Source organism: Rissa tridactyla, chromosome 3 (genome assembly GCF_028500815.1).
Source record: "Rissa tridactyla isolate bRisTri1 chromosome 3, bRisTri1.patW.cur.20221130, whole genome shotgun sequence".
Lineage (NCBI taxonomy): Eukaryota > Metazoa > Chordata > Aves > Charadriiformes > Laridae > Rissa > Rissa tridactyla.
Genome location: NC_071468.1, coordinates 127,332,291 through 127,356,117, shown reverse-complemented (window position 1 = coordinate 127,356,117; position 23,827 = coordinate 127,332,291). Strand labels below are relative to the sequence as shown.

General features: G+C 66.9%; 3 protein-coding genes across 4 annotated transcripts; all 3 read left to right on the top strand.

Annotated features, from left to right (window-relative positions):
• Positions 1-666: 666 nt before the first annotated feature.
• On the top strand, positions 667-13,737 carry LOC128907408 (uridine-cytidine kinase-like 1). Its single transcript, XM_054196250.1, has 14 exons — positions 667-916; positions 1,223-1,329; positions 1,425-1,595; positions 2,128-2,199; positions 2,444-2,633; positions 2,741-2,802; positions 3,302-3,318; positions 3,912-4,010; positions 11,437-11,530; positions 11,634-11,696; positions 11,909-12,031; positions 12,135-12,242; positions 12,328-12,484; positions 12,620-13,737. The coding sequence occupies exons 1-14, from the start codon at positions 667-669 to the stop codon at positions 12,691-12,693; spliced, it is 1,587 nt and encodes a 528-aa protein (XP_054052225.1). The 3' UTR covers positions 12,694-13,737.
• Positions 13,738-14,411: 674 nt separating this feature from the next.
• Positions 14,412-16,688, top strand: DNAJC5G (DnaJ heat shock protein family (Hsp40) member C5 gamma). Its single transcript, XM_054197046.1, has 4 exons — positions 14,412-14,609; positions 14,930-15,143; positions 15,232-15,385; positions 15,934-16,688. Exons 1-4 carry the CDS (start codon positions 14,497-14,499, stop codon positions 16,014-16,016), a joined length of 564 nt encoding a protein of 187 aa, XP_054053021.1. The 5' UTR covers positions 14,412-14,496; the 3' UTR covers positions 16,017-16,688.
• A 1,143-nt stretch (positions 16,689-17,831) lies between these two features.
• Positions 17,832-21,251, top strand: TRIM54 (tripartite motif containing 54). 2 transcript variants are annotated; one of them, XM_054197045.1, is made up of 10 exons: positions 17,839-18,179; positions 18,498-18,670; positions 18,933-19,104; positions 19,204-19,299; positions 19,394-19,627; positions 19,858-19,880; positions 20,077-20,201; positions 20,489-20,590; positions 20,883-20,921; positions 21,117-21,251. In XM_054197045.1, exons 1-10 carry the CDS (start codon positions 18,012-18,014, stop codon positions 21,125-21,127), a joined length of 1,143 nt encoding a protein of 380 aa, XP_054053020.1. In that variant the 5' UTR covers positions 17,839-18,011; the 3' UTR covers positions 21,128-21,251. The 2 variants fall into 2 exon arrangements, with proteins under 2 accessions (XP_054053019.1, XP_054053020.1); XM_054197044.1 differs by having other exon boundaries at positions 17,832-18,179; positions 18,933-19,299.
• Positions 21,252-23,827: the final 2,576 nt, after the last annotated feature.

Genomic DNA, 23,827 nt, shown 5'->3' with positions numbered 1-23,827 from the left:
GTCCTGGCTGCCGGCCGGGGCTGAACCACGGTGCGTGCCCGGTCCGGGAGGGACACGGAGGGACCGGAGAGAGCCCAGCGAGGGGCCGCCAGGGCGCGGGGGGACTGGAGGGTCCCTGCCGCGGGGGGAGGCTGAAGGGGCTGGGGCTGCTCAGCCCGGGGCCGGCTGGGGGGTGGATCCATGCGGATAAATCCCTGCAGGGAAGTGCCGAGGGGACGCAGCCAGGCTCCCCCAGGGGTGCCCGGACCAGGGGCCACGGGCACACACTGGCCCCCGGGAGGGTCCAGGGGCCACACACTGGCCCCCTGCTCGGTGCGCGGGTGACACGGGCGGGGGGGTGTCTCCGTCCCTGGGGACTCCAGCGGCTCCGGGGGGCCGGGCGGAGCGGGGGGCTGGGCCGGGGGCACCCCCGCGGGGCCTGGCCTCCGCCATCTGTTGGGCACCGGCCGCGCTCGGGGCCCCGGTGACCGTCCGGAGCCGGGGGGACCCCGGGGAGACCCCAACCCCCCCCCGCGGGTCACCCCCCCCCCCGGGAGACCCCCGGTCACCGAGGGGCGGGGCTCCCGGCGGGGCGGGGCCTTCCGCGGGGGCCGCCGGGAGCCGCGCGCGGCCGCGGCCCGTCCCGGCAGCCCCCGCGGCGCGTCCCGTCCCGCCCGCGGCGGGGAGATGGCGGCGGCGGGCGCCGAGGAACGCTGGGGCGCGGCGGGCCCCGAGCGCGGCCCCGGGCCAGGGCCCGGTCCGCTGGGCTCGCTGCTGAGCCGGCTGCCGCTGGCCCCGTCCCCGCGGCGGCGGACCGCCAGCCAGTGCCAGCCCGAGCCGCCGCTGCTGCGCACCAGCAAGCGGACCATCTACACGGCCGGGCGGCCGCCCTGGTACAGCGAGACCGGCGCGCCCGTGGACGAGGCCTTCGTCATCGGTGAGCGGCGGGGCCGGGCCGGGCCGGGCGGGGATCGGCACCGGGACCGGGGCCGGGATGTGGAAGGGATGGGACCGGGGCCGGGGCCGGGGAAAGAACGGAATCAGGGCTGGGATAGGGACCGGGGAAAGGATGGGATCGGGGCCGGGGCCTCGGCTGGGATCGGGACTGGGGTTGGGGAAGGGGTGGTGCCGGGGCTGGGGCTGGGGCCGGGACCGGGTCCGGGTCTGCGATCGGGATGGAGCTGGCGCCAGGGGAATGACGGAGCCGGGACAATGACGGAGCCGGGGCCCCGCTCGCCCGCAGGCCTGTGCGGCGGCAGCGCCTCGGGCAAGACGACGGTGGCGACGCGGATCATCGAGGCACTGGACGTGCCCTGGGTCGTGCTGCTCTCCATGGACTCCTTCTACAAGGTGAGGGCTGGGGGGTCTGGCGTGGCACTGGGCGGTGACGGTGCCTGCGGCTCCGCGGGGTCTGGCGTGGCACTGAGCGGTGACGGTGCCCTCAGGTGCTGGACGAGGGGCAGCAGGCGCTGGCGGCCCGCAGCGACTACAACTTCGACCACCCCGATGCCTTTGACTTCGAGCTGCTTGTCAGCGTCCTCCGCAAGCTCAAGAAGGGCAAGAGCGTGAAGGTGCCGGTCTACGACTTCACGACGCACAGCCGCCGCCGCGAGTGGGTGCGTGCTGCAGGGGAGCTGGGACGGTGGCTGGGTGCTGCAGGGAGAGCCCCCAGGACGGGGGGGATGCCTGTGGGGCAGGAGAACGGAGTGTGGGGGCTGTGGGGCCTCGGAGGGCAAAGGGGTGTTGGGGCTGGGGGCCATCAGGGGTGGGAGAGTCACTCTGGGGGGATTGGGGGTGTAGGGGCAGGGAGGGAGCACAGAGACGCGGAGATGGATGTGGACGTGGGGGCCAGTGCAGAGTTCAGGGAGAGACTGGGGTTTGGAGTGTGCAGGGAGGACAGGGGCTGGGGGAGGGCGTTTGGACAGGGTTTGGGGTTCTGGGGCACGGCTCTGGGGTTTGGGTCAGTGCAGGGGTGAGAAAAAGGGCCTGTGAAGGTTGGGTGATTTAGGATGGTTATGGGGCGTCTCACCCGTGGGTGATGAGAGCCCAGCGTGGGTCGGGGGCTGAGGCACTCTCTGTGCTGGGTGTTGGCATTGCTGCAGCATGCAGGAGTGGGGCGGGGTGACAACAGCTCTTGTCTGCCCACAGAAAACGGTGTACGGGGCCAACGTCATCGTGTTTGAAGGCATACTGGCTTTTGCGAACAAGGAGTTGCTGAAGGTATCGCTGCCTGATGCGGCTGGTGGCCTGTCTCGGCGCGTGTGGTGGGAGGAGGTGTGCAGTGGTGGGACAGCGATGGCTGGGAGCTGCGGAGGGAGAGCTCACCCACCGCTGACTGCAGAGCACCTTGTGTCAGAGGCTTCAGGGGAGGCAGCAGCGCTGGATGCCATCGCTGGGGCAAGGGGAACGAGGCAGGTCTGACGGGGGGCTGCATAGGGGGTGCTCACCCCTCCCAGTTTTCCAGCTCCTGGACATGAAAGTGTTTGTGGACACGGACTCTGACATCCGTCTGGTGCGGCGGCTGCAACGCGACATCATGGAACGTGGGCGCGACATCGTGGGTGTCATCAAGCAATACAACAAGTTCGTGAAGCCCGCCTTCGAGCAGTACATCGAGCCCACCGTGCAGGTCGCCGACATCGTGGTGCCCAGGGGTGAGACTGCGCTGTGTGCCAGACGCGACCCGAGTGTCGGGAGCGGGTGTCCTGGGACAGGCTTGGGTCAGCCCGCGCCTGACCCGGCTTCTCCGCTCTCCTGTCAGGTGGGGAGAACTTTGTGGCCCTGGACCTCATTGTGCAGCACGTGCACAGCCAGCTGGAGAAGGTGAGGTGTGGGCTGGTTGATTGCTGCTAGCGCGGGCGAGGAGGAGGAGGAGGACGGCACACAGAGGGGAGGAGGCGGCTGCTCACAGCCCTGTGCTCCTGGAGCGCCCAGAGGCGCCCGGTGTCCCCTCTCTCTGTACAAAAAGTCTTCGTGCAGCTCTCGGGGCAGACTGCGCTGTGACACAAGGGCTGGGGAGATGGGGACGGGTCTGGGCACAGAGCCTGCCCTGGCAGTGACGCTGGACACTTGCGGTCTGGCCTGGCCTCGTTCCCCTGCTGTCCCCCTCGGTCCCACTCGGCTCCTGGTGGTCTCAGCTGTCCCCACCTTGCTTGCCCCTGGCTGCACCCCGGCAGCCCACCCTTGCCCCCTGGCTGTGCCCAGCGGTGTTTTTCCTGCTCTGGGGTGGGAGCTGGACCGGGTGGATGTGCCTGGCTGGTGCAGTGACGATGTCCTTTCTTTCCCCTTTCGCCTCGCTGGATGACCCTGCTCTGCCACCCAGCGCGAGATCACTGTCAGGTAGGTGGGGACGCTGCCAGCCGCGGAGGGGCCCGTTGCTGGGCTGGGGGTGCAGAGCTGCCAGCACCTGCTCTTCCCTGAGTCCTGCCTCTTCTCTGTCCCCGCTGGACGGAGCTTTGCTGCGATGTCTGAGTGCAGCTGCTCTTCCTTGACTGCCGAGGTGCCTGCCCTGGTAGGGAGTTGGAACAAGATGATCTTCAAGGTCCCTTCCAACCCAAACCATGCTGTGATTCTTGGGGGCTCTCTCGCTGTGGCCGCAGGCTCCTGCGTGACCTGTCCCACGGCAGCTATGCCTGATTTGGGTGACGGGCTCCCTGCGCTGCTCCTGTCCCTTTCTGGAGCATGGCTCCTGCGCTGAGCGTTGGGTTGCCCCGCACTGCTCCCTTCTATGGGAGAAGCGTCCTGGACAGGGATCTTGTACCTGCGCTTTCCGAGGGACCGGGGTGGGAAGGCCAAGCACTTTCTGGTGTCCAGCCTGTGTGGTGGGTTCTCTTGGAGCCTTCGTTTGGGGGCCGCGTCCCACTCCAAGGGGATCCAGCATGGTGGCTCTGTGCGTGTGCTGTGTGGCTCTGATGGCTGCTTCCTTGTTGCAGGGCAGCTCTGGCCTCTGCCCACCAAGGGCAGCCCCTGCCGAAGACGCTGAGCGTCCTGGAGAACACGCCGCAGGTGCGGGGCATGCACACCATCATCAGGTAGGTCCCTGCCTCCTCTGGGATGTCTTCTGTGTGCACAGAAGGACTGTTCTGCGGGATCACAGTACAAAACCTGGTGTGAGTTTTCCCTCCTCTGCCTGTAGGGCTTCGGGCGTAGGTATTTTCTTGGAGCAGAACTGCTGAACGGAGCTGGCTCCGGCATACAGATGCTTTTTTGGTGATGAGACCTTGTCAGGTCTACCCTGGAGTGACTTTTGAGCCCCAGGCAGGCTTTTCTTACGATGAGAGGAGACTGGTTAGCTGTTTCCTAGCTGGAGCACAGACCCGGCAGCTGGTGGCACGGGATGAGGTGCTCTTGCTGCCCCGTGGTTTTATAGACAGTGTACAGAAGGACCCAGGCTGCTGCTTCCATGGCTTTGTCGCTCGCTTGATCTTTTAATTCCCCGCCGATGATCCTTTTTTTCTATGTGACAGTAGTTCTAGCGTAGGGTCAAGTGCTGAATCCCATGGGACTGCTAAGATGTTCATTGTTACTGCAGTTGCAGAAGCTGCAGACTCTGCGTGCGTTTCTGTCACTGGGTTGTAAAACAGAAAGGGGATGCTGAGCTCAGCAGGGCTCTTCTCCTGCGCCTTCTCGCACTCTGGGTGGCTGCCAGCACCCACAGAGTCATAGAATTGTTTTGGTGGGAAGAGACCTTTCAGATCATCGAGTCCAACCATCAACCCAGCACTGCCAAGGCCACCACTACCCCATGTCCCTCAGCACCGCGTCTGCCCGGCTTTTCAATCCCTCCAGGGATGGCGACTCCACCACTGCCCTGGGCAGCCTCTTCCAATGCTTCACAACCCTTTCCAGGAGGAAATTGTTCCCAATATCTATCCTAAACCTCCCCTGGCGCAACTTGAGGCCGCTTCCTCTTGTGCCATGGCCTGTTCCTTGGGAGAAGAGCCCGACCCCCCCTGGCTACCCCCTCCTTTCAGGGAGCTGTAGAGAGCCAGAAGGTCTCCCCTCAGCCTCCTCTTCTCCAGGCTGAACACCCCCAGCTCCCTCAGCCGCTCCTCACCAGACTTGTGCTCCAGACCCCTCACCAGCTCCGTTGCCCTTCTCTGGACACGCTCCAGCCCCTCAAGGTCTTTCTTGGCGTGAGGGGCCCAAACCTGGACACAGCCCTCGAGGTGGGGCCTCCCCAGTGCCCAGTCCAGGGGGACAGTCACTGCCCCACTCCTGCTGGCCACACTGGTGCTGACACAGGCCAGGATGGTGGTGGCCTCCTTGGCCACCTGGGCACACTGCTGGCTCATACTCAGCCGCTGTCGACCAACGCCCCCAGGTCCTCATCCGCCGGGCAGCTCTCCAGCCACTCTGCCCCAGCCTGGAGCGTCCCTGGGGTTGGTGTGACCCAAGGGCAGGACCCGGCACTTGGCCTTGTTGAACCTCACACCATTGCCCCTGGGCCATCCATCCAGCCTGTCCAGATCCCTCCGTAGAGGCTTCCTACCCTCCAGCAGACCGACACTCCCGCCCAACTTGGTGTCCTCTGCAAACTGACTGAGGGTGCACCCGATCCCCTCCTCCAGGTCGTCGATAAAGACATTAAACAGAACTGGCCCCGACACCGAGCCCTGGGGAACACCGCTGTGACCGGCCACCAACTGGACTGAACTCCATTCACCACCGCTCTCTGGGCCGGGCCGGCCAGACAGCTTTTCACCCAGCGAAGGGTACGCCCATCCAAGCCATGGGCAGCCAGTTTCTCCAGGAGAATGCTGTGGGAAACTGTGCCAAAGGCTTTACTGAAGTCTAGGTAGACAACATCCACAGCCTGTCCCTTGTCCACTAAGCAGGTCACCTTGTCACAGAAGAAGATCAGGTTAGTCAGGCAGGACCTGCCTTTTGTAAACCCACGCTGACGGGGCCTGATTGCCTGCTTGTCCTCTAATCGCACTCAAGATGATCTGCTCCATAACCTTCCTCGGCACCGAGGTCAGACTGACAGGCCTGTAATTCTCTGGATCTTGCAGCCCTTCTTGTAGATGAGTGTCACATTTACTCGCCTTCAGTCAACGGGGACCTCCCCAGTTAGTCAGCACTGCTGGTAAATGATGGAAAGTGTCTCCGTGAGCACTCCCACCAGCTCTCTCCATGTGTTGGGTTGGGGAATGTAACCTCGTGACCACGTGCAGGCTGTGCACCTCTTTGTAGGAAGCAAGGTGTTCCTTCTCCAGGCTCCTCCGGTGACTCCTCCCCGTTGAAGTTGGGCTCCGAGGGCAGTCCATGGCAGTGAAAAGCCAGGGGATGTGCCTCGCCAGGTGATGTGGCACCTTGTGTGCACTGGGCAGAGACCAGCGCAGTGTCTGAAGCCCACATACCTCACCCCTAGGCTGTGGACTTCAGTAGTTCTGAGTTCAGGTCCGGCTATGGAATTTCAGAGCAGATATGGCCCTGTCCCTGCTGTATGGGGAGGCCAGGTGGAAGGCAGATCCTGGGGGAGGAGCACCCCCGGAGGCTGAATGTTGTTTGCTTGTGCAGGAGCAGCGTTCCCTTTTCCGGGGTTATGCAAGGAGAGAAGAATGCCAGTCTTTGTGCTGTCTCTGGCCTTCCTGCTCACAGGCTCTGGCACGGACCTTCTGTGGCTTGATGCTGGCGTGTGCTGCTCTTCGACCAACACGAGCCCAGGCTGGTCCGTGAGCAGTGCCGAGGGCCAAGGCACTAGCCAAGGCAGAAGGTTTGAGCAGCCCTTGTCCCAAGGGGACGTCACCGTGGCAGGTGCTGAATCCTCGCTTGTCTGTAGCTGCGTTTCCCCTCTTCCTCCTTGAAGTCTGTGTCCTTTTGCCGTGCTGGGAACAGCCTGTTGCGCTTCCGCCTTTATGCCACAAGCGTCTAATAACCTTAATCTGCTTAGACTTAGGAGTTTGTTCAGCTGCTGCGGGGAGGGAGGGGATCAGACCCGGGCAGGTGGTGGTTGGAGTCCGTCAGCGCTGCTGGTCTCCAGGTCCCGTCGCGATGGTGTGCTCGGAGCCGGGCGGCGCGAGCGGCGGGGCTGCGGGAGGGCGGACTTTGCCCCTTCCAGATGGTAGAGGAAAAATACCACATTTGTGAGGGGCGTTGACTTGGCCTGTCAGCCGCCCCCTCAAATCCTGCTGCAGCCCAAGGAAGCAAGGCAAGCTGAGGCAGTGCTGTTACTAAGATCTCCAAGCTGAGGAATTCTTCTGGTAAAAAGTTCTGGATTCGGTGACAGCAAGGCAGCTTGTATTTCTGGTGCCTGTAGGTGATACTTGGCAGCGCTCACTTAATTCTGCGTGACTTCAGCATGGTGTGGGACTGTTAATGGTCCTCATGCATGACGCTCTGGGCTTCCCTCTGCTCCAGAGACACTGCTCCCTGCCTGCTGATGCTCTCCTGGGCTCCCCGGAGGCATCCGGACTGGCAGGGGATCGAATGCACACCTTTTGCCAAGCTTCCCACGCCTCCTTCTGTGAAATTACAGTGTCTTGGCAAAGCTGATCTCTCACCTTCGTTCCGTCTGCCGCGGTGCTGTCAGCCCCTCTCCGCCCTGGCAGCCCTCCCGCCGTGCGGGTGCTCCCACCGGTGCTGCCTTTTGGAGCGTGTGGATGCGCCAGGGAGCTGTGAACCAGGATTTCCATCCTGCCTTTCCCAGAGCAGCTCCCTCAGGGGCAGCCTGTTGATCTCGGTGTGCCAGGCTGCTGCTGGCCAATGTTGCTTCCCTGTTGCTCCAACACTGGAAGCTCTTCCGTGCTCCAGCCTTCTGTCTCTGAGGGCCCTCCCGGAGGATTGCGTTGTGGCAGCAGATGAGCATCTCGCTGACTATAGTCACGGCAAATTCAGGCTTGGCATTGCAGGGAGAAGTGGCTTCCAAAGCGGTTGTTCTGTTCCTGTGGAGAGGCGGAAAAACAGTCCTGCACTAGAGTGGATGAATGAATTTATTCATGACCACGCTGAGGATGGACAGTGCAGTAAGGGTGCGGGTCACGTCCTCCAACTTACAAGACGCTCGTGGAGGGGGCCCCAGGATGCCCCCCGCGGTGCAGCCTGTGGGTGGCGTGGGTCACCTGCCTTATTAGCAAGTTTGCTCTGGGTTGAGCCTTTGGACTTTGTGCCCTGGCAGAACATGTTGTCCTGCGCTGGAGCTGCCCTTGAGAAGCATGTCACTGCTGGCGCTTCAGTGAGGGCACAGCAAGGTGCTCCCTGCGTGCCGGGAAGTCGCCGGCGCCAGAGAAGGTGGTTCAGACACGAAACCTGTCCGTGCTCAGGTTTCCCTGGGCCTGAACGTGATGGCTGGCTTTTGGCTACAGCTGCTCCTGTTCGTGCCCGCTGGTCCCTGTCAGGGCGCTGGTGCCATCTGCTGAGGGTGCCGGGGAAGATGGAGGTCCTGGGAGCCACTGGCCGTAGCGCTGCCGTACCCCGCTCCTTGCATGAAAAGGGAGTCGTGCTCAGACCTTTGTGGCCTGCAGAGAGGGACCTGTGAGTCCTGGGGGGCACCCAGTCGCCCATGAGCCAGCAATGTACCCTTGTAGCCAACACAGCCAATGGTCTCCTGGGGGGGGCATTCAAAAGAGTGTGGCCAGCAGGTGGAGGGAGGTCATCCTCCCCCTCTGCTCTGCCCTGGGGAGGCCACAGCTGGAGCACTGGGGCCAGTTCTGGGCTCCCCGGGTCCAGAAGGACAGGGAACTGCTGGGGAGGGGACAGCAAAGGGCTACCAAGATGATCAAGAGATGGAGCATCTCTGTGCTGAGGAAAGGCCGAGAGCCCTGGGGCTGTTGAGCTGGAGCAGAGCAGGCTGAGAGGGGATCTCATCAATGCTCAGCAATAGCTAAAGGGCGTGTGTCAGGAGGATGGGGCCAGGCTCTTCTCAGTGGTGCCCGGGGACAGGACAAGGGGCAACGGGCACAAAGTGGAACACGGGAAATTCCATCTCAACATGAGGAAAAGCTTCTTTCCCGTGAGGGTGGCAGAGCCCTGGCACAGGCTGCCCAGAGAGGTGGGGGAGTCTCCGTCTCTGGAGACATTCCAACCCCCCCTGGAGGCGTTCCTGTGCCACCTGCTGTGGGTGACCCTGCTCTGGCTGGGGGCTGGATGGGATGATCTCCAGAGGTCCCCTCCAGCCCCTGCCAGTCTGGGATTCTGTGGCGCAGGGACCGAGGATGCTCCTCCACCCCTGGGACGCCTTTCGGAGGCTGTGGAGGAACCTGCCTCTGCAGCCGCACCGACGGGCCTGTCCCACCTGGGTCAGGGCTGGCTGGGACAGGCGGCTGCCCCTGCCCCTGGCACAGCGGCCCCGGGGCCGACAGCTACTGTGGGGCTTGTCGGGTGGCCCGTGGAGGCAGGGCTGCTGCCGGGCTTGTGCGCCTGGAGCTCAGGCTTCCGGAGCTGCCGTGGGTGGGCGCGTGGGTGAAGCCCACCCGTGGGGGAGCGCATGTACCGACAGCCCACGCTGTAGGCAGCACGCCTGCTTCTTCCCAACAAGAACTGATTTTCCAGCTTTCTCAGGGAGTCCCCTGCTCTCCCCAGGCTTGTTGGAAACGTCCACGTTAGTCGGGTGCTCTGGTCACTGCAGGGCGCTCCGATGTCAGCTCCGACGTCAGCTACCCGGGTCTGGCTGCAAAAACGTCTCGGGATAGTAGTGAGTGTTTATCCTTCTCCTGAGCTCCGTTGACTGTCTGCCATCGTGGTGAGATGTGTGAGAAGCGGCAGATGATGTCCTAAAATACAGAGTAAAAATATTCAGTATCCTTCTGCCTCTTCTGGACTGTTGCCAGCTCCACCTCTTCCATCTGGCTACTGGCAAATGTCTGCAGGGTTCCTTTGTTCCTCACGTTCTCCAGAAAACAGCGGGGCTGTACGCGGGCTGCGCTGCTTTGGGCACTGGCCGCAGAAGAGAACACAGATTTCAGCCACGTCTTGTTAACCACAGTCCCTCGGTGTCAGCCTGCCGCGGTTACGGGAGACAGAAGCTTGTTCTTGGTGGTTCTTCAGTAAAATGGCGCTTACATTACAGCCTTGTGCTCCAGACCCCTCACCAGCTCCGTTGTCCTTCTCTGGCCACGCTCCAGCCCCTCAAGGTCTTTCTTGGCCTGAGGGGCCCAAAACTGGACACGGTATTCCAGGTGCAGCCACAGCAGTGCCGAAGGCAGCCACGGGCTGCGAGGGGTGTAGCGGGACATCAGCGGATTCTTTATGGTCACGTTTTAAAGGAGGAGCAAATCTCAGAACCTCCTTTTCCTGCTGAGCGGCCTCTTGCTGCAGGTGCTTTGCCTTCAGGCGCTTGATGCCGAGCGCTGGTGGAGGAGCTCTGCCCACCTCGGAGCGGGGTGGGACAGGGACAACCCTGCCTGTTGTTACGTACCCCCTCGTGTTCCTGTGCTGGGGGGGACGCCTGTCGCAGGAAACGCAGGGTTTCATAGAGGAGTTTGTGTGCTGGGGGTACAAAACGCTCCCAATAAGAAAAGGCAGCCCCTGGGGTTTTCTCCCTGTGCATACAGTCGGCTTCACCCGCCCTGAGGGAGCAGGGGAGGTTCCCTGTGAATTACAACCCCACCGTGGCTTTATTACGTTTTCTGTTTATTTTACTTCTTGCTGCCCTCAGCGCTTCGGTGTTGTGGTGTGATAACGCCAGGTGTTTCAAAGTCTGGTTCCTGGCAGTTTATCTCTGAGTTGGGACATGAACGGAGGGGAGGTGAGAGCGTGTCAGGCCTTGTCCCATCGCCGGTGCCGGGTAGCCCAGCTGCTCCTGGCCCTGGCGTGGTCTGGCCTCCCGCGGTGCTGCCGGCGCCGGCTCTGCTGCCGTGCCGTGGTCCGTGCCGGGTGGGCTCCCTGCCAGACCCCGTACAAAACACTTGCCGCTTGCTCCTGAGTTGCCGCCTGGGGTTCTGCTGCTCCTGCCCCCGTTTCGCTCCCGGCTCTTTCCACCTGGTCAGCAGTTAACGTCAGAAATCTCCAGCCCTGCAAATCTGCCAGCAGAGACTCAGCAGCCATTAGAGGTCGTGCTCGGAGCGAGTAATGCTGCGCCGCTGCAAACGCTTCTTGGGCACCTCTGCTCAGGGTCGGGGTGTACGTCTGCGGTGAGCTGCTCGTGGTATGCCCGCTCATCCCTCCTTTTTGCTGTTGGCTTTATTCGCTCCGCTGCCCCAGCTAGCCCACCATGCGGAGCCAGCGCTGAACTGTCCCGTGTCCCAGAGCACGGAGCAGCGTTGCGTGGCGTCCTTTCACTTCATCCCATCTGCACGATCTGCTGCGGGCTTTGTGTCCCCCTTCCAGGGTTCTTGACCATGTGGTCCTTTCTAGACAACACCCCAGGTCTTCAGCAAGCCCTGGCACGGCGGTGGGTAGTAACCGTCTCCTCCCCAAGAGCTTCCAGGCTCCCACAGGTGTGCTCTGCTCCGTCCTCCGGAGCCCCATTTGCTCCAGGGACTCTGCTCGTCTCACACCTGGGTCCTCCCTCAACAGGAACAAGGACACGACCAGGGACGAATTCATCTTCTACTCCAAGCGCCTGATGAGGCTGTTGATCGAACATGCCCTCTCCTTCCTGCCGCTGAAGGTGAGTGGCCACTTCTCTGGTGTGGCCACAGCCACGTGTCCCCCTCCCCGGGCCACACAGCGCCCAGCGTCACCCACACTCCCTTCTCCTCCCCTTTCTGCAGTCGGTCACGGTGGAGACGCCGCAGGGGACAATGTACGAAGGGAAGCGGTTCCACAGGCAGAGGGTGAGGCGTTCTCCCGGCCCCTTTCTCCCCACAAGCACGTGGCTGCCCTGTCTTGGGTCGTCATGGGCTGGGAAAACCTGCTGCCCCCAGGGTCCCTGCCTCCGCAGACGAGCTGCTCGGGGGCAGTTGTCCCCCCTCCTGCAGTGCAGGAGCCTCGGGAGCTCGCCGGGGCGGCTGCAAACCCAGCAGACATGTTCTCCTCCCTTCCCCAGATCACCGGTGTGTCCATCCTGCGGGCAGGGGAGACCATGGAGCAGGCCCTCACCGCGGTCTGCAAGGACATCCGCCTGGGCAAGATCCTCATCCAGACCAACCACGACACGGGGGAGCCCGAGGTGAGCGGCTGAGCCTGCCGGCACCGCAGTGTGGTGACCCCCACTCCTTCCCCGGAGCCCCCCGGTACCGCGGGGTGGTGACTGTCCCTCCTTCCCTCCCCAGCTCCACTACTTGCGCCTTCCCAAGGAGATCAGCGAGGACTACGTCATCCTCATGGACAGCACTGTGTCCACCGGAGCTGCGGCCATGATGGCCGTGCGGGTGCTGCTGGTGAGTGGCCGGGGCGGTGGGGGGCATGGGGGGGTGCTGGCCCCCCTGCCTCCGGCCAGGCTCTCAGGGTGCTGTGTCGCCACAGGACCATGACGTGCAGGAGGACAGGATCTTCCTGCTGTCGCTGCTGATGGCGGAGATGGGGGTGCACTCCGTGGCCTACGCCTTCCCCCGCGTCCGCATCATCACCACCGCCGTGGACAAGCGGATCAACGAGGAGTTCCACATCATCCCGGGCATCGGTGAGGGCGGGCAGGGGGGCCCCTGCCCCATGGATCCCCAGGCCCCCGGTGGGCGCCCCGTGGCCACCTGTTTGGGGGGGGAATTGTGGTGGGGCAGGCGCTGCCATCGCCTCACTCTGTCCCCTCGTCCCTCAGGTAACTTCGGGGACAGATACTTCGGCACCGATGGCCCCTCCACCTGGTGTGAGAGCGACGGCATGGACTGCTGAGCTGGCTGGCCACCGGGCCACCAGCCGGGCTGGCCACGGGGCCGGACCCCCACCTCCGCCCCCAGGAGGGGCTCCGAGCTGCCAGCTTCTGACCCCCTCCCCGCAGGATGAGCTCCCCCCTGCCAGCCTGTAACAACCCCCGGCAGGAGCAGCCCCTCGCAGGTCCATCCTCCCCAAGGAGGAGGAGGAGGAGGGAGTGATGGCGTCTCCTGCAACCTGGGGGGCGAGGGGGGGTTCCTCCCCAGGGCCCCTCTCTGTGCCCCAGGCCAGCTGTGCATGTGGGAGGGGCCCTGGGGGGACGGTCACCCCCTTTCTGGGGAGGGGGAATGGGGTCCTGTCCCCTCGGGGCTTCCTCCGGGCCTGGCCGGGCGCTGGGCAGGCTCCTTGCTGGAATCTGTATTTATTTGTATTTATTTTGAGGAGCTGCCCCCCCCCTGCCCCCCGGCTCTCCTGTGTGGCAGGCCAGCTACTTGAAAACCATCAGGGATTGGGGATGTCCCCAAGGAACCACCTTGTCCCGTCCCCCCCCGATCACACACTCCATCCCTGGCCGGGCCCCGGCTGGCCGGTGGCACTGGGGGGAGCAGGGGCTGCCTTCGGCCCCCCCCTCCAGACGGGGGGGGTTGACATTCAAACGCTCCCCCACCGCCATCCCGGCCCCTGGGCAGCCGGGGTACCATCCCTGGGGCGGGGGGGGGACAATCCCTGGGGACCATCATTAGGGGACCATCCCCAGGAGGACCACCCCTGGGGGGAACCATCCCCCGCGGACAACCCCTGGGGACCATCCCTGGGGGGGACAACCCCTGGGGCCCACCCTGGTGCCCCGAGGGTGGCCGGAGCCCTGGCCTGCCCGGCCCCTGCTGCCCTCCTTGCTCAGGTTCTTTGCCCCCCCCCGAGGCAGCGGGGGTGGCTGTCGGGGGTCCGGGGCCCGGCTGCCCCCCCCTTCCATGGCTAAAGAGGCTCCGCTATGCCCCAGTCCCGGGGCTGCCCCCCCCCCCCGCTGCCCCCAGCGCCTTCGTTTTGTACCCCAATAAAGGAGCAGCGTGACCCCCGCGCCTGCCGCCTGCGCCGGGACAGGGACGGTACCAGCTGGGGGGGGGTCCTGTGTGCCGGGGGTGCGATGGGGGTGTCACTGGGGGGGGGTGTGCGATGGGGGTGTTACTGTGTGTGTTGGGGGGTCTGTCACTGCTTGTGTGTGGGGGTGCGATGGGGGTGTCACTTGGGGGGTGTGTGCAATGGGGGTGTCATGGGGGGGGCTGTCACCGTGTGTGTGTGTGGGTGCGATGGGGGTGTCACTGTGTGTGGGGGTGTGCGATGGGGTGTCGCTGTGCATGTGGGGGTGTGTGGTGGGGGTGTCACTTGGCAGGGTGTGTGCGATGGGGGTGTCACGGGAGGGGCTGTCACTGTGTGTGTGTGTGGGTGCGATGGGGGTGTCACGGGGGGGGCTGTCACCGTGTGTGTGTGGGGGTGTCACTGCACACCGGGGGTGCTGGGCTGTGTGGTGGGGGTGTCACCGCGTACCGGGAGGGGTGCTGGGGGTGTCACTTGTGCCGGGGGTGTGCGGTGGGGGTGTCACCGCCTGCGCCGATGCGCGATGGGGTGTCGCCGCATACCGGGGGTGCGGGATGGGGGTGTCACCGCGTCCCGGCGGTGCGGCGGGGAAGGGCAAGGGCCGGGGGGCCGGTGCCGCCCCGGCGCCTGCGCAGAGCGGGGCGGGCGCGGCGGAAGCGGCGGCGGGCGCGGGGCAGGGCCCGTCCCGGGGCGGTCGGTGCCGCCGTTCCCGCTCTCCCTCCCGCCGACATGGCGGAGCCCGGGCGGCCGCAGCGGAAGCTGTCCCGGGTCGGGGAGAGCCTCTACCGCGTCCTGGGCCTGCAGAAGGGCAGCTCCCCCGAGGAGATCAAGAAGGCCTACCGGTACGGGGGGCGGGGGGCGCGGCGGGGGCCCGGCCGGGGCCGGGGGGTGAGGCCAGGGGAGCCCGACCCGGGGTTGAGGCGGGGGGGGTCCGTCCCGCGGGGGGGCCGGGCCTGCGGGGCCTGTCCCTGTCCCCGGCCCCGTCCCGGCCCCATCCCTCTGCCGTCCCTGTCCCATCGCCGGGGGGCCAGGCCTGCGGGGCCTGTCCCCGACCCGTCCCCGACCCCGTCCCGTCCCCGACCCCGTCCCGTCCCCATCCTGTCCCTGACCCTGTCCCGTCCCGTCCCCGTCCCCATCCCCATCCCGCGGCTGTGCCCCGCAGGAAGCTGGCCCTCAAGTACCACCCGGACAAGAACCCCGATGACCCGGCGGCGGCCGAGCGCTTCAAGGAGATCAACAGCGCCCACGCCACGCTGAGCGACGAGGACAAGCGCCGCCTCTACGACCAGTACGGCTCCCTGGGGCTCTACGTGGCCGAGCAGTTTGGGGACGATGCCGTCAAGCACTACTTCCTCATGTCCAAGTGGTGGTTCCAGGTGAGCCCTGCCCGGCCCGGGCACCGCCGGGGCTGCGGGGACGGGGGCGCGGGGGGTCTCACAGGGGCTGCCGTGTCCCCCTCCGCAGGCCCTGGCGTTCTGCTGCGGTGCTCTCACCTGCTGCTGCTGCTGCTGTTGCTGCTTCTTCTGCTGCGGGACGTGCTGCCCGCCCAAAGAGGACGAGTCCTACAAGTACGTCGACCCCAAGGACCTGGAGGCGCAGATGCGTGCGGAGGACAGCGGTGAGTTGGGCTGTGTGCCTGGCCCAAGACCCGCTGGCCTTGTCTTGTGTGGGGCCCCGGGGCAGCCCCCCCGCCTCATCTCAGGGGGGACGGAGCTCTGGCCGGAGGCTCGCAGCAGACTGGGCTGCGGCTCTCGCTTCGCTGACAGCCCTCGGTGTTCCCTCTCCTGACCAGGGCTGGTGGAGGGGACCACCGCGCGGGCCATGGGGGTGCCTTCTCCTTCCTCATCTTCCCTGGACGAGGGCTCCCCGAAGCCCCTGCAGGGGTCTGCAGCCGAGAGACATTTGTGCCCGTGCCCTCCGGGAGTGTGGGGGGAGCGGTGTGCTCCAGGCTGGCTTCGTTCCTTGGGCACTGGGCATACTGGTGGCTGTGGGGACTGCCACCGGGTCACCTTTGCAGGTTTCCGTGGGACGGGAGGCACTGCTGCAGGGCTGGGTGCTGCGTAGAGGTTCGGGAGCCCTCGGGAGGGTGTTGGGATGTCCCGGCTACCTGCTCGCCAGCACCACGGGACAGGGCTCAGCCGCTGACTCGCAGCTCTTCCTTTCCAGATCCGCAGATCCCTGTTGTGGCGCAACCCCCGCCGGCCAGCGCCGAGCCCTTGCCGGTTGCCAGCGCCAGGACCGATGCCTGAGGCTGGGCTCAGTCCTGCTGGCTCCCCCAGGATGCCGGGCAGGGATCCTCCTTTGGGACTGTCACTTTCCGGGACCCCGGTCGCACCACCCGGCGTGGCTCTCCAGCCTCCGGGTGGCTAGAATCTCAGGTTAATTTGGCCAGCATCAAGGCGGGGGCTTTTCCGCCCCTGCTCGAGCTCCAGGGCGATGCCCCTGTCTCCCAGCACTGGTGGTGGCGGTGGCCTGGAGCCCGCGCTGCTGTGCCCCATCCCCGTGCCTCGCCTGCTGCTGTGCCCCCCCCGGCCCCGGGCACCGGCAGCCGTGGCGGAGGCCTCTTCGTCCCGGCTCTGTAGCTCACGAGAGGCATCCGAGCACCTCCGAGACCGTTAGCACTGTAACCTCCGGGGCTGGGCTGGGCTCCCTGCCCTCACGGGGACCCTCCTGACGGGTGCTGGGTGCCAAACGCTGCTCGTGGGGTTGGGGTGCCGCCTTCTGTGCCCCCTTCCTCCCAGTGCCGGGGCACTGGCTGCACCCCACGCTCGCTGCTGCTGGCAGGCTCCCTGCAGGGCTGGGCCCGGTACAGGCACTTTCCTTGGGTTTGTTTAGGTTTTATGGGCACCATTAAAGGATGACAGGAGGGGGGGGAGCTTGTCTCCGCGTGGTCTCTGTCCCCTCAGGGGCTGCCTGAACGCGCTGTGGTGGGCCGTGCCTCTGCCTGGCTCTACTCTGTGCGTGTGGGGTGTCGCTGTGGGTCCCACAGGGGGGTGGAGTAGGTGGGTCGTGTCCCAGGGGCTGCTCGAGGGGGTGCTGAGTGTCACTCTGTCTCCTCCTGTCACCTTCCTGGGCCAGCTCTGTGTCCCCCAGCCCGTGCTGGCTCCCTCAGGGCTGTGCTCGTCCCTTTCCTTGCTGCTGTGGCACGTCAGGCAGCCCGGCCGGGCACCCTGGTCCTGCTGGGGTGGCCGCGGGGACTGTCCCCATCTCCATGTGGCCCCGCAGGAGGTGGCCGCCCTGGGGAGGAGCAGCGGCGCTGCGGCTTGGGCTGAGGGCTCGGTGCTGCCCCAGAGCCCCACTCGTGGCTCGGGCAGCGCTGCCCACTCCTGCCCTGCTCTCAGGAGCCGTGGCCACCCCCGGGGGGACAGGGGGACGCAGTGAGGCCTTGGCCCGTCCCTCCCACTCCCCCAGGCAGCAGCCCCCGCCCACAGCTGCAGGGGCTCTGTCTCACCCCCTAAATATAGCCGGAGTGTCAGGGCGAGCGGCGGGACGGGGGTGTTCCTGGCACCGGCCCTCCCGGGCGCCCTTCCACGCTGCTCGTCAGGGGGGCTGGCACTGGACAGGGTCCGTGGGGCCCGGGAGTCCCTGGCCTGTTCCCAGCCCCACTGCCTGCAGGGCAGGGCCCCCGCCTCCCAGCGAGACCCCAGCAGCTCTGCCCTCCCCGGGCCCTGCGGACCCCGCACCGGCCTGTCCCCGCTGCCTGGGGTCTGGCGGGACGGGACCCCAGCCCCTCGGCGTCCCCGGGCTGCTTGTCCTGGGGGAGCGGGGCTCTGCCGTGGTCGGGGGCTCAGGGCTGGGATGGGCACAAAGCAGGGGGTGTGCGGCTCGGCCCCCGCTGCCGCTCCGAGGCTGCTCTGGCTGCCAGTCCCTGGGCGTCGCTTGGTCGCCATAGGTCACCCGGTCCCCGTGGGTCAGCCGGTTCCAGCGGGTCGCTTCGTCCCGGTGGGTCACTCGGTCCCCCCCGGGTCAGCCGGTCCCGGTGGGGCCCCGCCGCGGCGCCGTGACTCAGTGTCACCCGACGCCGCCGACAGCTGCGGCGGCCCCGGCGGGGCGGGGGCGGCTAAAATTAGCGCGGAGCTCAGCGGGGCCGGGGCCGGGGCAGAGCGGGCACCGGGCGGCCGGGACCGGGACCGGGACCGGAGCCGGAGCGGGGCCGTGGTGGGCAGAGCCGGGCCGGACCGGAGCCGGAGCGGGGCCGTGGTGGGCAGAGCCGGGCCGGACCGGGCCGGGCCGGGACCGCGGCGATGAACTTCGCGGTGGGGCTGAAGCCGCTGCTGGCGGAGGCGCGGAGCATGGAGAGCCTGGAGAAGCAGCTCATCTGCCCCATCTGCCTGGAGATGTTCACCAAGCCCGTGGTCATCCTGCCCTGCCAGCACAACCTCTGCCGCAAGTGCGCCAACGACGTCTTCCAGGTGCGCCCCGACCGGGCCCCCAACGGCGCGGGGGGGCTGGATCCGGCACCGGCACCGGGACGAGCCGTCGGGACCCCCGGCGGGGCCGCGCTCGGGGCCGCTCCCGGCTCGGCGGGGGCTGCCCGGTCGCGTCGGGGGCCGGGGCCGTGCCCGTGCCCGTGCCCGTGTCCGCGGGGGACGGGGGACACACGGCCGGCAGGGGCCGGGCCCCGCGGGGTCTCGCTGCCGGCGGCAGAGCCCGGGAGGGGGTGCCGGGTCGGGAGCCGGAGGGGACGGGATTGCGTGGGGGCCGCGGCCGTGACCCGCCGCCCCCCGCAGGCCTCCAACCCGCTGTGGCAGTCGCGGGGCTCCAGCGCGGTGCCGTCGGGCGGCCGGTTCCGGTGCCCGTCGTGCCGCCACGAGGTGGTGCTGGACCGGCACGGGGTGTACGGGCTGCAGCGGAACCTGCTGGTGGAGAACATCATCGACATCTACAAGCAGGAGTCGGCCAGGTGCGGGGACCCCGCGGGGGCACTGAGGACCCCACGGCGTGGGGGGGGGGGGGGACGAGTCCCGTGGGTGACGGGGAGCCCACGGCGGGGGGGGGGGAGGAGGCAGGAGCAGGGCTGGCGGTGGGAGACGACGCGGAGTGTGGGGTAATGGGGCCCTCGCGGGACTCGGGGGGCGTCCTTGGGGTCCTGGGGTTGTCTCTGGGGGCCGGTGCCCACCGGTGGGCCGCGGTGCCCGGCCCCCCCCCCCCCCCCCCACCCGCAGGCCCCTGCACGCCAAGGCCGAGCAGCACCTCATGTGCGAGGAGCACGAGGACGAGCGGATCAACATCTACTGCCTGCGCTGCGAGGCGCCCACCTGCTCCCTCTGCAAGGTCTTTGGGGCGCACAAGGACTGCGAGGTGGCCCCGCTGCCCGCCGTCTACCAGCGACAGAAGGTGGGCGCCCTGGGGGGGGGGATGGTGGGGCCAGCAGGGGGCTCGGGGGTTGCCCGTCCAGCCGGCCCTCATGCCCCGTCCTGTCCACCCCCCGCCCAGAGCGAGCTCAGCGATGGCATCGCCATGCTGGTGGCGGGGAACGACCGCATCCAGGCCATCATCACTCAGATGGAGGAGATCTGCCACACCATCGAGGTGTGTGTGTGGGGGGGGTGTTTGTCCCTGGGGCCGTGCCCGCGGTGGGGACACGGTGGGACCGGGGCAGCCCCTGAGGCCGGTGCTCCCGCAGGAGAACGGCCGGCGGCAGAAGCAGCACCTGGGGCTGCGCTTTGACTCGCTGTACGGCATCCTGGAGGAGCGGAAGAAGGAGCTGCTGCAGAGCATCGCGCGGGAGCAGGAGGAGAAGGTGCAGCGCGTGCGGGGCCTCATCCGCCAGTACGGCGACCACCTGGAGGCCTCCTCCAAGCTGGTGGAGTCAGCCATCCAGGCCATGGAGGAGCCGCAGATGGCCGTGTACCTGCAGGTCTGTGCGGGTGGGGGGCGTGGGGGGGCCTCTGAGGGGGCTGGGGCTGCCCTGCAGGGCTGGGGGGGGACTCTGGTCACCGCAAAGGCTCTGGGGGTTTCCTCGGGGATGTGCTGGGCTGTGGCTGTGGCCGGGGGGGGTGTGTTTGTGTGTGTGTGTGACATCTGGCTCCTGGGGGTCCCATTGCTCCAGGGAGTCACTAACAGCCCCCCCCGCACTTTCCTCCACAGCACTCCAAGGAGCTCCTGAAAAAGTGAGTGGGGCCGGAGGGGACAGGGCTGGGGGCACAGGGAAAAGGGGCAGGGTGGGGGGCAGAGGGTGGGGGACACGGTGGGCAGGGGCAGGGTGGGGGACTCGGCTGTGGCTGGTCCTGCTGGGCATGGCCGGGGGCGCGGGGGCCCCGTGGGTGTGGGACGCTGGCAGCTCCTGGGGCTCTGCCTGCCCTGCAGGATCACGGACATGTCCAAGGTGTCGATGAGCAGCCGCCCGGAGCCCGGCTACGAGAACATGGACCACTTCTCCATCAACGTGGACTATGTGGCAGAGATGCTGAGGACCATCGAGTTCCAGACAGGTGCCGGCGCTGGGACAAGCGCTGCCATGGCCAGGGGGTGCATGGCACTGCCCGGGGCGCCCAGCCCTCGGGTGGGCAGAGGCCCCCCCGCCCCACCTCGTGCCCTGCATGGGGATGCGTCCCCTCGTGCGCAGGAATGGGGAAGTGCGGCCCCTCAGCGCCGCCCGGGGACCCTGCAGGGGGTCCCTGTGCCGCCTCTGCTCGTGGGTTGCTGCATCCCACACCAGGGCCGTCATGTCCCCCCCGCGGGAGGGGGGACCCTGGCTGACCTGTCCCCTGCCCCGCAGAGCCCCTGGGCGAGGAGGAGGCAGACGGACCTGGCGATGGCAGCGAAGCCACGGCAGACGAGGACCGGCTGGACAGCCTGGAGGGGCCCGAAGCTGTGGAGGGTGAGTCCCTGCCATGCCGTGCCGTGCCGTGCCACGTGTGCCATGCCATGCCATGATGTGCTGTGCTGTGCCATGATGTGCCGTGCCATGCCATGCTGTGCTGTACCGTGCCTGGCTGCGGCGTGTGGCCCCAGGGCTGCGGGGGCAGTCGGGGACAGCGGAGCCCGTGGAGGGGGGGACAGGCTGTGCCATGGCCAGCACTGTGTCCGTGTGGCTGCGCCGTGACCCGCAGGTCCTGCAGCGTGCCGGGGCGTCCCTGCCTCCAGTTTTGTCACTCGCTTTCCCCCTGCAGATGTGGGGCCGAGGCAGAAACCGGCGAGTTCTCCCCATGGTGAGACCCTCGCTGGGACTGAGGGGGTGGGGACGGGGCCAGGCCGTGGGGCGGAGGAGGCACCTCCTGGGGATGGATGGGGATGGGGATGCGGATGTGGGGGGAGTGGGGTGGTCACCCCTCGGCGACCCCCAGGCCCTCCCCGTCTGCCCCGTCCCGTGGTCCCCACGGTGCTGAGGCCAGTTTCCCGCACAGGTCAGCACTGAGCCGGCGCCGAGGGCAGCACCGGCACCCGCCGGCACATCCCTGTCCCCCCTCCCCAGCCCTGATGCTGCAATTCCCCAAAAGCCGGAGCTGCCCCTCCCCGACATTAAACCATGTGTGAGGACGTTGTCTCTGCTGTGGTGTGTGGGCACGGGGCTGACCCCCCCCCCCACCATGGCTCCACGCTGACTCCCTGGGGACCCCCGGTGCAGCTTGGCACCAGCACCCCAGGGTGGGATTGTGTTCGGGAGCTTTGCGCCCCAGACCCCTGCGAGTGCAGGGGCTCTGCCCCCCGCCTGCAGCCCCTTCCTGGGGGCGAGGAACTATGTCCGGCCCCCCCTCAGCCCCCCGCCGGGCCGGACGCCGTGTCGGCCGCACGCTCCCCTGGGTGCAGCGAGCAAACAGTGCCGGGATGAGCTGGCTGAGTACACAGCCAGCAGCGTCGCCACCAGCGCCGGGGTCGGGGCCTGCGCCCCCCGCTCCGGGAGGGCCACGGCAGCGCTGTCTGCGTCACCCGCCTCGTCCCGCGCCACCGCGGCGTCACGGCTGATGCAGCAGATGATGCACATGGCGAGGGGCTCCTCGTGGGGCCGAGGATGGGGCTGGGCAGGTCCCCTGGGGCTGGGGCACCACAGGGGTGTCCCCAGCTGCCGCCCCCCTGTCCCCTGCTGGAGGACAGCAAGGGCTGGCTGCTGGGACCCCCAGTACCCGGCAGACCTGGGCACCCCTCAGCGAGCCCCAGGACATGCAGGGTGGCCAGGGCTGGGGTGCAGAACCCCGGACGATGGGGGAGGACGGGCACGGATGGGCTGGCAGGAGCCAGGGAAGCGTAATGCCAGCACCAGGCAGGTCCGGATGAACCCAGGGCTGGGGCCCAGGGGGTTGCCCAGGAGGGCAGGGGTGCCCCGGCAGCCAAGGAGAGCCCCGTGCCTGGGTTGTGCCAGCAGGACCCTTCCCCTGCTCCCAGACGGTTCCTGGCGAACGCTGGGTCCCCAGGCAGGCAGGGGACACAGCGGGGACAGGAGCCAGGCTTGTGCAGCCCCTCGGCTGCCCCCTGGGGTGCGGGGAGCTGGAGCCAGACCCCCCCCAAGGGCTCAGGGACAGCGCAGGGGCTGGTGACACAAGCTGGGGCAGAGGAAATTCCCCTCGGGTACCAAGAAAAACTCCTTCTCCCAAGAGCACGGCGGCCCTTAAAATGGGGCTGGGGACCCCAGTGTGGACCCTGCTTGGGCAGGGAGGTGGGCGAGAGGGACCAATGCTGCAGCTGAGCCCACCACGGGACACGGCCCCACACGCCCCCCCGGCCACGGGACGCGGCCCGGCACAGCTCCCTCCCCGTAGCCCGTGCTGAGCTCGCTCCCGCTGTGGACATGGGCTCCAGCTGCAGGGCTCAGGCTCTGCCCGCCCGGGGCAGGACTTTGCCTTTGTCCTTGTAAGGTCCCCACTGTCCCCTTCCTCCCGCCTGGCTCCATCCCGCTGGTGGCAGCTCAGCCCCCCGAGCAGAGCGACTGGTCCCCGAGGGTTTGTGAGCCGTTGCTTATGGCAGAGGCAATGTGGCTGGGGGGCATCGACCCCGTGGCCCAGCCTGGCTGCTCCTGGTCACTGGCTGCTCCTTCACATGCCCGAAACGTGCCCCGGGAGGGCTCGCGTGGTCCCTGGAGACCAAGGGGAGGCTGAGTGGCCTCTCCATCCCTGCACCAGCCATTCAGGGATGTGACATTGGCCTTTCGCCACCCCTCAGGGACCCCTGTCCCTGTCACTTTCCAGAGATTTGGTCATCCAGGAGGGCTCACAAGGACCTCAGCAGCCCCTCGGCACCCTTGGGTGACACCCCGGGGGTCGAGGTGTCTCAGGAGAGCTCCAGCTCAGTTCTCCTCCATTTTGGGTAGTTTTCCTCCTTGAGCCCAATTCTCCAGGTGCTTGTGGCCCGTCTCTGCCCTCCCCAGCCCCAGCCCTTGGGCAGCCCCCAACCACCCGAGGTGGGGGTGGACGCTCTCCTTGACCTTGCACGTCCCATCCCCGGCTGGTCTCTGGCCGCCTGACTCCCCCCGCCAGCCCCCCGCACACCCGGTGATGTTTGCTCAGTTCCTCCTTTGTCGTCTGTCCCTCCCATGTGTTCGTACCCGCCCGCCGCTGGCTCTCCACCGTGGGTTCCCAGCATCTCCAGGACAACCGCCGCATCCCTGCGGGCACCGAGCCGGGAGCCGGTGAGTGCACCAAGAGCTACTGCCCAGCCCTGGGGGCCCCATCTGGAGCTGAGCCCATCGAGGGATGTGAAGGGCAACACCAACAGACTCTTCCTGTGGTGACACCGAGCTGTAGAGGCGGCAGAAACGAGCTGTCCCGGCAGAGGGGGCCAACAGCAGCCGGGGCTGGGGGAGAGCCCTCCCCTCCAGGCAGCAAGGGGATGTCGTGCCTGCAGAGCCCGGGTCGGGTTGGGGCTCTGGGGTCCAGGGAAGGGCCACGGCGCTCCTGGAGGGACCGGAGCGTGTGCTGCGTGAGGGGAGCTGGGGCTGCTCAGCGCCGAGCAGAGAAGGGGGGTTGGATCCCTGTGTCCACCTGCCTGATGGGAGGGAAGGACGAGAGCCAGGACCTTCCCAGCGGTGCCCAGTGCCGAGACCGGAGGCAACAGGCACAAGCTGGAACACAGGAGATTCCACTGAAACTTTTTTCCAAATTTTTGTTTGTTTTTTTCTCAAAAA

Bases quoted from the DNA above. Each gene is read 5' to 3' on its own strand.
- LOC128907408 (XM_054196250.1), top strand. From the start codon at position 667: ATGGCGGCGGCGGGCGCCGAGGAACGCTGGGGCGCGGCGGGCCCCGAG. The intron at 917-1,222 runs GTGAGCGGCGGG...GCTCGCCCGCAG, and splicing joins GGACGAGGCCTTCGTCATCG to GCCTGTGCGGCGGCAGCGCC. The intron at 1,330-1,424 runs GTGAGGGCTGGG...CGGTGCCCTCAG, and splicing joins CCATGGACTCCTTCTACAAG to GTGCTGGACGAGGGGCAGCA.
- DNAJC5G (XM_054197046.1), top strand. From the start codon at position 14,497: ATGGCGGAGCCCGGGCGGCCGCAGCGGAAGCTGTCCCGGGTCGGGGAG. The intron at 14,610-14,929 runs GTACGGGGGGCG...TGTGCCCCGCAG, and splicing joins GAGATCAAGAAGGCCTACCG to GAAGCTGGCCCTCAAGTACC. The intron at 15,386-15,933 runs GTGAGTTGGGCT...CTTCCTTTCCAG, and splicing joins GATGCGTGCGGAGGACAGCG to ATCCGCAGATCCCTGTTGTG.
- TRIM54 (XM_054197044.1), top strand. From the start codon at position 18,012: ATGAACTTCGCGGTGGGGCTGAAGCCGCTGCTGGCGGAGGCGCGGAGC. The intron at 18,180-18,497 runs GTGCGCCCCGAC...CGCCCCCCGCAG, and splicing joins GCGCCAACGACGTCTTCCAG to GCCTCCAACCCGCTGTGGCA. The intron at 20,202-20,488 runs GTGCCGGCGCTG...CCTGCCCCGCAG, and splicing joins GACCATCGAGTTCCAGACAG to AGCCCCTGGGCGAGGAGGAG.